Below are 15,146 nucleotides of genomic sequence, written 5' to 3'. Positions count from 1 at the left end.
TGCTATGGTTTGAATTTCAATCATTCCCTATGGTAATCCATGATCCACTTAGATTTGTTAAGTCTTCATTTCTCAGTTATGAGAATATTTTCTTGGCTAATCAATCAACTGTATTATGTGGTCATGTTGTGACGATGTAATTATCAAGCATTTGTTGGGTTATCATTATCTAGGGCTCAAACAAGGAAGGGTAAAACATGCAAGCAATTCACCTTATGTGCCAACACAACCAGAAATGAGTCTGAAGGCATTGAAGCTTGAAATTCTCCGTAGTTACAAATTTTGTTCCCCCTTTGTGGCCTTTTTCATCACTAATCTGTTTAGAATCTTCAAAATTACCCCTTTGTTGTTAGGTTTAAACTATCTAAGCTTCCCCCCCTCCCCCATGCTCATCAAATTGTTACTTACAATTGTATGTTGTTTTGTCCTGGACTATGTCTTTCCTCAGTCCTGAATCAATCCCGCAGGATTTTTTGTTCCCCCTCTTAGCAGGCTGCTACCTGGCTTCCCAAAGGTGAGAACTAAGTTTTACTTAGGGCTCGTTTGGTTCGCGGAAAGCATTTTCCCTTTTAGGAATATGATTCTTGAGAAGAAGATTTCTAGGAAAAGAATACTTGAAAATATACTTTTGACATGTTTGGTTAAATATGGAAAAGTAACAGATTTTCCGAATGTTTATGTTTGGTTGACCATCCACTTTTCTAGAAAAGTTATGTGTAATTCCTATTATACCCTTAATAAAAATTAGGTCTTTAATGCCTCTTTAATATTGAAGAGTTTTTTTGAGAAAAAATAAGATGGAGTGATTTCCGCCTCATGAAAAAAATAACTTTTCCAAGTTTTTCATAAAAAAATGGAAATCATATTTTCATAAGAATACAACTTTTCCGTCTCTCTCTTTTGAAAACTTCAACCAAACAAGAGGCATCTCATTTTCCCTCATTTTTTTCCCGCGAACCAAACAAGCCCTTAATGAACACAAACAGTATGATTTTTGATGATATTCATTATCTACAACTGCTAAAACGCGACTTTGAGACATACGAAGCATAGAGCGCAGTATACCCCCCCTCCCCCTGCAAAAGAAAAAGTTGACAACGCTGATCCCGAAGCGAGGATCTCCAAAGCTATGCTGGGTTGATTTTTCCCAAACTACAAGATGGGATTGCAAAGGCCGCGCGTGGCACGGCACGTATTGCAGATACCAGATTAGTGGATCAAGAACTAAAACAATTTTACCAAGAGAAGATCCCCTCATTTTTTTTTTCCGAAAAAGATCTGGCTACTTAAAAATTGTTGATGAAAACCACCTTTTTCTTGACACTTGTTTTAAAGCAAACAAACTGAACAATAGCGATTGCCAGTATCTCAGCAGGCATGAATCTTATGCAACATTAATAATAGACCTCAAAGAATCACAATTATCAAACAGTTAGCTCTTCAGCTCGATAACAATTGGCACCAAATCCCGAGCATCCATCAGAACACCAAAAAGTCATGATTCCCAACGCTCCTGTACATCATGACTGGTTTGAAGGAAATATGCAAGTCCAGCAAGCGATCATAACTCATAATGCTAAGCCTGCATTATAACTTAATCACAGAGTACGGTATGTAGCCCTAAAAATGTTGGATCGAAGTACTACGGAGCAAGTAAAACACAGTAAAGAGCAGCTGAGAGAGAATTACATTTTCCGAATGCACCAAAATGTTATAGGCAACGTCATTCTACAGCGACAAGTTAATATGAGATGAAAAATAGTACCAGTTGATTTCAGCAAGTCGGGTGTGAATTGCACAGTAAACTGATTATAGTAAAACTTGGTTAACATGATTGTATCAAGATGTTATTTTCCATAGGGGTGGTATCTTCTCCCGTATCCCCTGCCACCATAACCACCGTATACCCCGTTGAAACCAGCTGGGCCACCATATGCAGTACCACTACCATATCGACCGCTTCCATACAAGCGTCCGCCGTAGCTAGAGCTGAAGCCTGCACCATAGCTACCAACCCCACCATAACCATAGTCATAATTTCCACCATAAAAGATGCCACCAGATCGATAACCACCTCCATATCCATAAGTGCCACCCCGATAGAAACCAGGTACAATGCCAACACCAGTGCCATGACCAACCCTCCCATTGTTTCCGGGATCTCCACCAGCTTTCTTCGGTTCAGCCCTCTTAATTTCAACCTGCAGCAGTCAGGAAGGCACTGTTACAAACAAGCCTCCACAAATCCAGGGCAATATCAGGAAATGGTTATTGTTCATCCCACAGGGGAGAAGCTGGGTGATGTGCTGTGGGTTGAGGAGGGAGAAGAGAGGTCCTGAGGCTCAATCACCATGGGAAAAAGGAGGACCTCTCTGCCTCTCCCTCAATGCTCTCTTTGGCCTATCCTGTCAGATTTTCCCTAACACTCTGACTGAAACAATGGAAATCAAATAAAACGACCAACACAAGGAACTGAGAAAGCCCAGGATGACATGGTGCATCCTGCGTGCAAGGTTGCGGAACACCCAAACGATGTCTCATGAAGCTTTACTCATTGTACATTTTATTGACAAAGACATGCACATGTTTTCTTTAGCATTGTGCTCAGTATGGAGGGCATTTGGTTTAGGGTGATAATTCAAAATCAAGAGTGATATGAATGGAGGTGATGAGAATACTGTATTTAGTTACACCATAGTGATCCCACATGGCAGTAATTCCAAATCACTCCCACTCAAATCACCGCCCAACCCGGTGATAAGAAACTCGTTCTTGAGGATGGATATCCAGGATCATCTCGGAACAGTGATCTCGGACTGAAATTTTGGGACAAAAATATCCATCAATTTAGTAGAAAAAATTAGTATATCAATATACTATTAATATATTATATCAATATTATATATTATATTATATCAATATTATATATTATATTATATTGATACTACATATATAGTATTTATGATATATTATATCATAATATATTATTAATCATATTATTGTCATATTATTATTCAATTATATTTTTAAATTATAATAGAAATATATTATTGCATTTTATATTTACAATAAGAAATTATTTAATATATTACTTTTATTCGCCTTATTTTCCTAAGCAAACTAAATATTAGTATTAAATTAATAATATATTAAAGATAGAAATGAAAATATTAATTCTATAATAGCAATTAATATATTTTTATAAGATTAATAATTTATAGGATCAATAAATATATATTTAGAATATAATAAATTAATATATTAATAATTTATTATAATATATATTTATATATGATTAGTAAATATATTTTTATGGAATATAGTTTTGGCATTATATGGTCAGTGATCTTGAATTTCTATAGAATACTAAATAGGTTACTTGTGGATACCCGACGATTTTTATCACTGGAAGATAGCATATCAAATGCAATGATCTTAGATCATCGGGGTCAAATTACCCCAAGATACGAATCTCCGGTGATCTAAGATCACCTTAGTGATCTTATTTGAGTCACGAAACGCCACCTATATTCTAATTCAAAAACAGCCGATAGGGCAAAATTAAGATAAAAAGTTAATAATTCGGATCTAGACTAATCTTACAATATTTCTAGTTTGCTAATTTGTTATCCATAAATGTTCAATCAATGTTTAAGTGTCGTACCATATCAAACATATAGCCAACATTCAAGCCCAAGCCCAAAGAGTTTGGTTCTTGCTCTCACTACAGGAATGAGGCGGTCACATCTAAAAATCTCAGTTGATTTTCTTTAAAGCTATTAACAATTATCCATTTTCTCAGCATTATCTCTATTCCAGAATTCATGATACGAGTATTTATTTATATTGTCTAGAGCTTTCTATATTTTCTCAATTGTTGGATATTGTTCTATACAAATAAACAGAACAAAGTCATGGAACATCAATGAAAACCTCAAAGCATGTGATCAAGAAAAAAGATCTGCAAGCATGGTCAAGCAAAAATTTTAATTCACCTGCTTCCCTCCGAGATTATGCATTCTGCCTTCTGAAATGATCTTTTTAACTGCTTCCTCATTTTCAAAGGTAACAAAACCAAAGCCTCGTGAACGCCCAGTACTATGGTCGAGCATTATCTGGTGCTCAATTACTTTACCATACGAGGCAAAGTGCTCCTTCAACTCATCTGAGAGATTTAAATTATAAAATTGCTTACCCAAGTGAGCAGATCATAAGTCTAAAAGTGCAGTTGCTACCTTCAGTTAAAGATAGAGGTATTCCACCCACAAAGATCTTCTTTGTCTTAAGCCCTGCTTTGGAAGGCAGATCTCCTCTTGGGACTGTCCTTTTGACTTCTACCTGAGTTCAGCAGCATCATAAGATTCCAACATTTCATTGAGGTCCTATAAAATGTATATAGCAAGCTGTACGACAAAAGCTAATCCTACCATCCTCCCATCAATAACATGCTCATCCTCCAAGACATTGTCAACAACAGAAGGGTCAGCAAATGTTACGAACCCAAATCCTCGAGGCATATGAGTATGCTTATCCTTCATTATCACAGAGTCTGTAATTTCCCCATACTTCTCAAAATGCTTGGAGAATGTCTCTGCAACACAAAAAACAAGCAGCATGGCGAACGAGCGGCCACTAAATATAACATATGGGCAAAAAAAAAGAACTTATAGGACAGCAATCTAGATAGAGAATGTAAGAAGACACAATTCCACTAATTTTATCACAAGAATTGTAACCTAACATTTATAGATCTATGTAACAATGCAGAGTTTGAAATGGGAAAACAATAGAATCAATGATGCTACCAAAATCAAAACTAGCCCCACCAATATATGTCTGAAAGCCACTGTAAGGATAACATCAATAAAATAAGAAATCCAATTTTCATTAATTGGGCATTCTTTTTTAAAATAATCATGTTTTCATGTATGTTTCAAACAGGTAACTAATTCAAACAAGTAGTTTCTGGCAAATTTTGTTGTTAAAACCAAACAGACCACCTAAAAGTTGGTTCATGCAGCAACCAGCATCTGACAACATTGCCAGCATGCTCCAGTTGAGACCTACTGCACACAATACACACTACTTCGCCAACCAGCATGTGTTCCTTGTCATCCATCCACTACTGAAGGGACTTGTAACCAAATCCCTCCATAGGGAGATGGGTGTGCTACGACTGAATAGCAACGCATGAACACACGACAAAGGATTCTAGCACCGGCGCCAGTGGGCATTCCAGCCATTGACTAGCATGTCACATGCTGTACCAGCACAGATGCTACATCATTCCCACCCCCAAAGAAAATATATATACACAGACACACACTTATTTAAAACTAAATATATATAAAAACATGCCATACCAACCCATGCCAGGTGACCGTATTTGCCCAGTACAGTACATGACTGCCGGCACATTACATGCTGGCCAGTGAAGGCCAGCATGTGAAACGTTGACAGGCATGCACATACCGACACGCATGGTGACCGTAGCCACTAGACAAATAAGGAGGTTTGAAAATATTCAAAACTCATACAAAGGACTCGCACCTCTCTAAGGTTGGCATCACCCCTGCTTAGAAAACAAAGAATAAACTAACTTGGACAAACTTTCTGTTTAAATAAAACCATCTAATAAAAAGTACTAGACCATTATATAGAAGAGGATGAACCTTGGTGCAATGATAAGATTGCTCCATTATGACCTGAAGGTCACGGGTTCAAAACATGAAAACAGCCTCTCCACATGAGAAGGTAAGGTTGCGACATCAGTTGGTTTTAACAAGCCACATTACCTAGAACTTCCAGTGAATATCCCCCTTCTGCTGTGACTAAGAAAATCACAACATGGTACCTTTATAGATAAAATTATTTCCAAAGTTCATCCGTATATCTTGCATTAATTTAACAACCATCAAACATTAAAAAAAAAGAACATTACATAAAAAACAAAATCAGCATCATAGTCACAAACAACAAGCCTCCTCCTAGATTAGTCCTATTTTTATCAAAATGAACATCATCCACCTAGTAATTTATTGCAGCTTTAATTGTTACTTGTATGCTCAATTTCAAGATACCATTGCTGAAATGTCAATTTCTCCATGATTTGTAGTTCTTTAAATACCAAAGGAAACAAAAGCATTCTTGATGGCTGACACAAATAGACAAGCATTTGACCATTGTTGATACACTAAGAGTAACAAACTCAAGATTGATTGCACTATGGCTTGAGAGACATGCCACTTTCCACTTTGTCATCTGGAGGCACATTAAAAAGTTATTGGCTATTTTTAAAAAGAAAAGTATACTGAGATATTTAACATGATCTCTGCATTAAACAACAGTGCACTATAAGACCAAATCCACCTGTAAATTCTTAGAACAGATGCATCTGTTTTCTAATGAGAAAGTCTGCAAACCACAATTGCACTTGAACCAAACCTTCTCAGCACATGCCCCCTGGAGTACATCTTCTAATACCAAACACCCATTGAAACAGGGAAATTGTCTTTCAGCAACATTTTAAACTTCATGTAGGCAGGCCAGTATTTTATAGAGGGACATAAAAAACATTTTTTTAATCCATTCATTCAACATAGTCTCCTCGACAACATCATTTGTTAAACAAGTCAGCTATTCCATCATTTACATAATTTAATTGGTAACCATCCAGCCCCAGTGTCTTTTTCACTGGCAAAGTGTATTATACTAATCAAATTAGTGCAACTGATATACCACCATCATCTCTATGTATCAATTTACATATTACACCATCTGCACTCCCCAAAAACAACTTCTAGAAGTAAATACCCAAATAACCATTCACTCGCTGCTGTTGATATATTCTTTACCATCCTTAATCCTCAAGCATCCATTCTGATCTAAAGCCTCACTTTTTCTCTCACCGTTCTGACTATAGTCGGTTAGACCTGAAGTTAGGTTAGGCCTGATGTTAGAATAATGCTGTCTGAATCTGATAAATGTATTTTTCTTAGCAATTTATACCATTCAGTATGCTATACTGAATTGAAAAAAAAATGCACAGCAATCTTATGCAAAAATAGCTTGGTCACACAATCAGAATGATTAGGGAAAATGTTTCAAACAAGAAGAAGGCAGTCAGTAAACTTGATGCCAGAGGAATTATCCAAACTAGTTGATCTCACAAATATTCTGCTACTATGGAATATTCTCGAGTTGACTTCTTCATCTCACAAATGTTCCGCTATTAGGGAATATTCTCAAGTTGACTTCTCTCTCATGTCTGCAATTTGTTGTTCTCTATTGCCATTTTTCTCGGGTATCTGCTCTATATCAATCCAATCTTTCAAATGTGATGTTTCCAGTTTCCAGCTTGACTTTTCTGCCCACATCGCACCAAACACATAAGCTCAAAATGGCTCCATTTATAATACATAGATGTCTACTGAAATGAGATATCTTCTCACACATGGATTTTGATCTGACATATTTATTCTCAAAATCTAAATGAGGAAATCATAGATAGGCTTAGGCATATAAACTATTACTACAAAATCAGCTCCCTACTATGCAGTAAAGTAGTTCTGAATATAGAATTAGAACAGCATCCCATCCTCTTCAAGTACAATCTATCAATTTTCGCTGAAATTAATATACAATACAGAAGCATTCCAAAAGCAGATGAAAAAGTAAATACAATAAAACAGTGCTACAGAGGTGAACAGTATCATGGATGTCTGCTCTATTGGTCATTTCCTCACACAGAATGTTTGTCTTGGTGTTCAACCATGAGTGTTGTATTGTGACATTAACATGGCATTTCAATCAGCTTTACAGATTCTGATTTGCCACTCATTACAGTCAAAATTGAAAACTCTTCCTATATTCTTAAGAAAAATAAAATGCGCTCACAATCCACACATTATTCAGATTTACTGAGTACCTTCCCTCCTCTTTTTGAAACCTTCAACACAAGCCCAACCTCCCTCCTTATTGTTTGGGACTTTGTTGTGCCTCGGTACACCATCTGAATCAGTTCTCAAACTTCGAGGTTGCGCCTGCTTCAGAGATATCATGGATTACAGGGTAGAATAGCCCCTTAATTATGCTCAACAACCATTAGCAACCAAGTTAAACCCAATTTAAGCCAGAAACAAATAGGGCATTACACAGAATACTTGAACATCCTTGTAGTGTAACCATCTAAAATAAGATAATCACTCTGCCAGAAAGGTAAAGGAGGTCTATTGTACTTTACCCAGAATTATGCTATAAAATCATTCTTGTTAACCCAGTTAACTAGTTTATTCATTCTGCATAATTCTTCAGTTCCCATAGTATCAATATTGCTAGAGTCATTCTAAGTTTCCTCATTCTGCCCAAATCCACCATAGCATAGGAAGCCTCATATCTTTATGATCATCTTGAACATTATATAGAGGTTTTCTGGTTCATCCACAGAAAAATTATTTATGATCACAACCGCCAACACGCAAATGTCAGTGGGAGAATTTCAGCAACGTGACATTGAGAACTGAATAAATTCAGACAAAACAAACAATTTTGTCATGAAAAAGGTAATCAGCTAGTAAGTTGAGCCTGTAAAATCATAAGAAAAAATAGCTTAGCAATAAAGGGCAATAGACAGGAAAGCATATTGTGGCTGCTTATCTTGGGTCCAACTAAAGGAAAGCACATAACTAAGCAGATGCTTGTATAAAAAAAAATTAAGAAACCGCATTTAAAATAGGTTGAAGAAAACCTAAAACCTATCCACTAGATATGCTAAGATCTGAAGAAAGACTGCAACGAAGAATGTATGGTTATGTTGAACATATAGTATTATTATTCATAGGATTTTACACCAATAGCCAAGAGAACTGAGCAAGCAACAAATTCAAGAACCCTCTGGAAACAAATATGTAGCTGAAAACTCTACAGCACTTGCATCCGTTTACAACAAGGTGAATAGCAAATCAACATATGCAGCAATGAAATTGTACAATATGTGAAATGGCAGGATGCTTTGTCAATCAGATAGATCTTTAAATGAATTCTAACTCATTACCGACTGGTGGTATATTCTCTATGCATGTATAGAATACACTGGTTAACTACAACATAGCATGTTTAACAAATTGAACAAGGGTAACCATATGAATTCATGTTGATGACATGGCATACATGCTGGCTTTGGGAAGATGTATGGCCCCACACAACGAGACTTATGTCTGAAATGAAAGCTATTAATTAAGACAGAGGTCGTGAATAAAATATAACTAACAAGCCTCGCCATTTTTATTTTTGGTTTGTAATGCAGATCCTACTTTGCATTGGTTAGCACATCAGAACATTTCCTAAAATGAAGAAGCTTATAAAAGATTGGAACATTATCTCTATGCATCCTTCAGCATACCCCAACAAGACATGTTATTCCAACTAGATATTTGCTGGCGTCTGACCGTCCAAAAGGCAGTTCTCTCCCTTAATAACCTCTTTTGCAGCCCCCTCTTCAAAGGCAAAGGAAGATAGAACAAGATACTCCTGCACCCTTACGCTCTCAAACATGAAACTAAAATTACTCCTAATTTTCAACTTAACTGAAAATCTACCCCTAATTTTTGGCCCCCTAAATTTCTTGACCATCAAGTCAAGCGCCTATCTCTATATGATTGTTAAAGTTCTAGATTGCATATATTACATGTTTGCAGTTTAAACTCACTTAGCCACTGCAGTAGATCCATAACCAAAAATCATATTCTAAGACCAAATAATCTGACTAGAGTAAAGCTACTTATTCAAAAGCGACACATAAAATCAAGTTGATATTATCAAATGCCAAACACAGGTGCATTATGGAAATTCAGAGAAGCCTTTAGCCACACTTTTATGTTAAACAAGATCCAGGAATAACAGCCTTTCCTTACTATTTGTTTTGCACAATGAAACTAATGCTAGCACGACTTATTTTTCTAATGATTTTGCAAAACTCATTTTGTAACATTTATAGTCCCACCTTTTCTGGAGGAAGGTTAGTGCATCTTGTTATTGTGATGTTCATCTTATCAAGCACACAGCCATGCATTGAAGCAACAAATCTCCATGTGACATAAGAGCAAGTAAGAAAAAAAAATGCAGGCATTGCTTGTACTATATCTTGCTTCTTTGGAAACATTCAAAGCTCTTTGGGGCAGCATTTGTTTGGTGTTTATCCTGCCGAGTCAAGACTTGGGAAGTCAAGCCCTAATTTTTTTCAGGACATTCAGATAATACTGTAATTTAAGTGTTGATGATAATTTATGTGATAAAATTTGTTAATACTAGTCGATCTTCTTCACTTATTAACAATATGAAACACAAGATTTTTTCTGCCACACTTTTTATATAAGAAAAAGAAAATTTATGTGGTATGTGAAAGTTTCCCATAAATCTACAGCTCAACTTAAAAAATAAATCACAGGGGCACATATAGTACAACTTCTTAACTATGTCCTGAGATACATCATCTTTGCATTGCATATAAAGTGCTAATTGCTTAGAGATAAACATGTGGCAATGTTTTCATAGTCCATTTAAATCAAAGCCATGTGACCTCAAGCTGGAGCATACATAGAGTTGGCTACAGTTCAAACTTCAAACTAACCAACCCAATAACAAAACCGAGTTCAAATTACAATGCATATATGGAGTTAACTAAAGTTAACATATAAAATCGGCATCTATAACGCATGATCAGGATTACTCTAGCTCCAACATAAAGAATCATTCATGAAAATGATTGTCGAGCCTCTGAGTTCATAAAATGCCAAACAGATTGCAGTCTGGAAACTTGGGCACTCCTTTGAGACTCATCATGTGCTTCCTTCATGCACTATGGAGTGATCTAATGTACTGCTGAAAAGACTGTTAAATTTCATGACATAGCAATTACACAAAAATATTTAGAGTATAGAAAATACGCAATAAGCAAACATCAAGAAGTTTAAGCTGACTGACTCTATGCGCAACTGCCCATTAAACAAGAAGCTCAGCTCCGCAGAATATATTCTCATCAGATAATTTATGGTGCCTCATGTATTAGCATCAGACAACAAGCCACATATGCACAAATCTTAGCAAGCATGAATTATTCAATCACAAAACGGAGCTTGTGAAGATACATAAAAAAAAGAAACAAAAAAATGCAGGAACATAGTGAATCTCTGTTCTTAACAAAAAAAAAAACGCAGAAGGGGAACACGAATTTAAATAGAGAAATGGCACATACCCTCAGTTGTGTCCCACGCGACTCCTCCAACGAAGATTTTTCTATCACACAAGAAAAAATTAGGGTTATCTTCTGTTTCCCCGAATCACCCCAGCGGCATTTGATTGGGCCAACATGCGAGCCCGACCAACCGCTAACCCTAGATCCAGGAATATCAAAATCTAACACAAGCTCAAACATTCAATCCAAAAAATCTACAAGAAACCTATGACCTCACTACTAACCCTGACGAAAAGGAACTGCTATCCGGCTGTATCTCCTCGCCAACACTATCTACCATTTCTATCCCCCTTCCCAGAGGCTCTCCTCCTCCTTGTTCTCCTTCCTCTCCCCCTCCTTCCTTTGTTTTTCCTTCTCCACCACCACGTCCCTCTTCTTCTTCTTCCTCCTCCTCCTCCTCGACCTCTACCTCCTCCTCAACCTCTTCTTCTACCTCCTCCTCTACCTCATCCACGCCGCTAATGGCGTTCGGCATGTCCTCCGCGACCTCCATGGGCCTCTTTCCTCTACCTACCAGACCTGCAAAGGAGCAAAGGTTATTCCGCTAAACCCTAGCGGCGATCTAAGCCTCAGGAAATCAAAACCCTAGAGAAATTGATGCCCGATCGAAATACCTTCCCCTTATCTACCTAAGGTTTATACCACGATTTGGAGATGGATCGATTTGGAGGTGGGATCTCGATTCCTTTTCCTCGGAGAGAATTCTTGGCGTGATGGAAGACAAAGCCAAGACGATGACATGCTGCGGCCTGCGGGCGGAGGCCCCTGCTTTAAAATGCGGTGGGGTGTGTGACGTGTCACGGTGTGAGAGAAGGAGGTTAATCTGTACCGCGTCACCGTTTTAACTTACACGAGCCTTCACCGACTTAGCTAAGGATTTCGCCCCAGCTCATCAATCTTGGCCGTCGGCGCTCGTAGGCTGCTAAAGCCGGGGAAGATATTTTATTATGTTCCGAACCTCCTAGGTGGCCTCGATAATACCATCGCGCGGAACCAAAAAAAAAAAAAAACGGAAGAAGGACAAGAAAAAGGAAAAAAAAAAAAAGAAAAAAGAGAGAGAAAACATTAATCAGTGTAACTGAGAAAGTTATAACACCCCTTACGTTATGCACTATCACCTTTCAAAACAGAGACACACTTCCATCTGCCCTCTTTAGCATGTATACTTGCAAATCAACCATAATACATTGTAAAACTTAGTTACAAAAAGAATTAATTATTAAAGATCCTCAATTTATTATTGTTTTTGACATTGTTTTTTTTGTCCTTTCACAACTTCATCTCATATTAGAGAATTCAATTTAGGTAACTAGGGAGGGAGAGTCGCCTCTTACAAGCAACTTTGCTCGCAAAGTTGAGATATTCATTTAAGCTACATTGTTCATATAATCTACTCTATGCGAGACAAGGATTAGATTTGATTGTTAGTTTTTCCATTCAAGGTTTGCATGCATAGAGGCACCTATCAAGTTATCTAGATCATTGAATCCCTACTAACCATATGGAAAACCGAAGGATATTTTGCTTTCTTCCAAGCCTACTAGGAATAGAGTGAAAATGCCTTCTTGTTACCATCTATTCAAAGTATATTCTCAATCGGTGAAGTCTCAATGCATTGAAAGCGGGTACTTCTATCCAGTGAAGCTTAGGTTCGAAAACTTTCGGGATATTAGGGGATGGGATGGTTTCCCCTCCCCCGAACCCCCTCCGCTTCCTTTGGTTATGGAACTTTTCCCTCCCAAAGCCCCTCTCGGGAGGATTAGGTTTTAGGTTAACAACCGGATTCGAAAGGCAGAGTCAGGGGGCTCCACCCCCCGAACCTCCGGTGTTCTCAAACGGCGAAGACTTAAACTTTTTGCCTTGCTGAAGATAAGGACGTCATCAATGTAGGCAATTGCAAAATAGGCTAGGGGCTTTATTATCTCATCCATGGCTCTCTGGAACTCAAAGAGATGGTATCCTGTGCAATATAAGGAAGTTAAGGATTAAATACCCCCACCCAGAAAGACGTGTTTTCCATTTTTTAAATAAGGCATGTCAGCCTCTTTGTCCCTCCCGGTTCGGCAGCATAAGCATTATCAGTTGCGCAGGTCCCGTACTTTTTTGATTAATCGCCTGCTCACTTCGAATATCGGGGAATCTCTATGACGCTTGTTAAACGGCTGAAGAGCGGCTACGGTGGGGGAATCAGACTTATCCATGGTTAGTCAACATAATTGCATAGGCCCATAAGCCCAGGTAGCTCGGCATGGGAGGAAAGGAAGATCTCGGAACTATTGGTCGGTCGCTTACTCTATAATGCTAAGTTAAGCCCTAATGTTATGTATTTATGGCATTTGCATTTGCACATCCTGAAGAGGCAGAATGATTATGCAATGCCTCGTTTATTGTCACCAATCTCATTAACAAATTATGTAATCTCTAATAATAATTTAAAAAGATCACCAAACTCAATATGGATTATTTTGGCTATTATAAAAAGCAGTAAACAAGATGTAGGAGTGAGCTCCATCACATAGAGAGGTTAGAATAAAAGATCTAGGAGCGTGCCAAATTTTCAGAGGCTTAACTTGGCCGTATGATGATTCATTGAGATGATATTATTTTTTTTAAAAAAAGATAACTTTTTGAGCTCTGCAATGTGATGGGGAGCACTGAGTTAATAGGGGTAAATTCTGTCGTTTGCAAGTCGACATAAGCTAATCAACCAAAATTTGCTTTTTCAGGAAAGATTTTGACCGAATTTATCTTTTAATCTGAGAAGAATTGAATAAAGTGACTAAAAGATAAAGTCAATATAGAAGTCGAGATTTACCTCCTATATATTTTTTACTTTTTTTCGTATATATTCCCATTGCTCATATCCATTTTAGAAAAGTCATGTCCTTTTTGAACTAAAATGAATTCAATCTAAAATATGCAAGAGCAAATACTGCTAGTATAAATAGAGGTCATGCATCTCAATTTGTGATTCATCAATTAAAAAAAAGAAAGACCAAGACCATACTTTGCCTAACTTTTTGCTATTTTTAAATTTAATTGAAAAATTTGAGTTGACAGATTGAGAGTTTTACTCTTTTTTTTTTTTCTAATCAAATCAAATGTCAAATAAAAGTTACTACATCTCTATTTGCCTTATATTTTTCAATTCATGCCCTTCTTTCTTCTTGGTCAAGTAGTGCATGGGTGTAAGCGAGAGAGAGAGAGAGAGAGAGAGAAGGAAGGGAGGGGAGATGAGAAAGTTTTTCACCCATGTAACACCGATTGTCCTTGTCGGAGCCCTTCTTTCCATACTCTCAAGTTATTTGTCAAGTATATTGCTTTTCACAATTGACAATGAGGGTTGGCGATAAGAATCATGAACTCTACTGTAGAAAGGAAAGAGAAGCTTAAAAACTTGTTCATTTATTTGACACCAATTGATTATCAATCTTTACATTGTTAGTCGTTTTGTTCAATCTTTTGCATGGTAAAAGTATTTGTTATAATCATGTAAATCCTATTTTACATGGCCATGTCTTACATATACATTATGGACCAAATATAGAAAAGCGATCAAATAAAGTCGATTCACGCACTCACATATGGAAAAAAAAAATATAATCAACATCAATTAAACTTATAAAGACTTTTATGTTGCCTCATTGCGCTTCTCTTTTTATCATTTTTTATCCATCTCATGGCCACCACTTGGTTTCCTAACAACCGCCTCTGCATCCTTGTTGTCATCATTTTCATCCTCTTCCTCACCTATTCTTCACATCCAAAAAGTTGTACCTCTTCTATTTTTTGCTGTGAATGCCAAAGAGGAAAGAACTCAACCTTAAGAGCATCTAAAAAAAAAGAAACACAAACATACCTATTCCCCTTGTGATGATGTACAGTTTGAAAAACG

General features: G+C 37.1%; 1 protein-coding gene across 4 annotated transcripts; it reads right to left on the bottom strand.

Moving 5' to 3' along the window:
* Nucleotides 1-1,654: 1,654 nt before the first annotated feature.
* Nucleotides 1,655-12,039, bottom strand: LOC103702027 (heterogeneous nuclear ribonucleoprotein 1-like). Of its 4 annotated transcripts, none has more exons than XM_008784306.4 (7): nucleotides 11,894-12,039; nucleotides 11,476-11,770; nucleotides 11,252-11,292; nucleotides 4,428-4,591; nucleotides 4,236-4,338; nucleotides 3,996-4,165; nucleotides 1,655-2,201 (listed from the first exon to the last, which is right to left on the bottom strand). In XM_008784306.4, the coding sequence occupies exons 2-7, from the start codon at nucleotides 11,742-11,744 to the stop codon at nucleotides 1,848-1,850; spliced, it is 1,101 nt and encodes a 366-aa protein (XP_008782528.1). In that variant the 5' UTR covers nucleotides 11,745-11,770; nucleotides 11,894-12,039; the 3' UTR covers nucleotides 1,655-1,847. The 4 variants fall into 4 exon arrangements, with proteins under 4 accessions (XP_008782528.1, XP_008782527.1, XP_008782526.1 ...); XM_008784305.5 differs by having other exon boundaries at nucleotides 11,881-12,010; XM_008784304.5 differs by having other exon boundaries at nucleotides 11,866-12,004.
* Nucleotides 12,040-15,146: the final 3,107 nt, after the last annotated feature.

The sequence above is a fragment of the Phoenix dactylifera genome, chromosome 5 (assembly GCF_051530095.1).
Source record: "Phoenix dactylifera cultivar Ajwa chromosome 5, Ajwa_hap1_PhDact_Kaust_v1.1, whole genome shotgun sequence".
NCBI lineage: Eukaryota > Viridiplantae > Streptophyta > Magnoliopsida > Arecales > Arecaceae > Phoenix > Phoenix dactylifera.
Note: the sequence above shows the minus strand (reverse complement) of the source record. Positions and strands in the feature narration are given on the sequence as shown.

Bases quoted from the DNA above. Each gene is read 5' to 3' on its own strand.
- LOC103702027 (XM_008784306.4), bottom strand. From the start codon at position 11,744: ATGGAGGTCGCGGAGGACATGCCGAACGCCATTAGCGGCGTGGATGAG. The intron at 4,592-11,251 runs GTATGTGCCATT...TTTGTGTTGCAG, and splicing joins CGCGTGGGACACAACTGAGG to AGACATTCTCCAAGCATTTT. The intron at 4,339-4,427 runs GTAGGATTAGCT...TGCTGAACTCAG, and splicing joins ATGTTATTGATGGGAGGATG to GTAGAAGTCAAAAGGACAGT.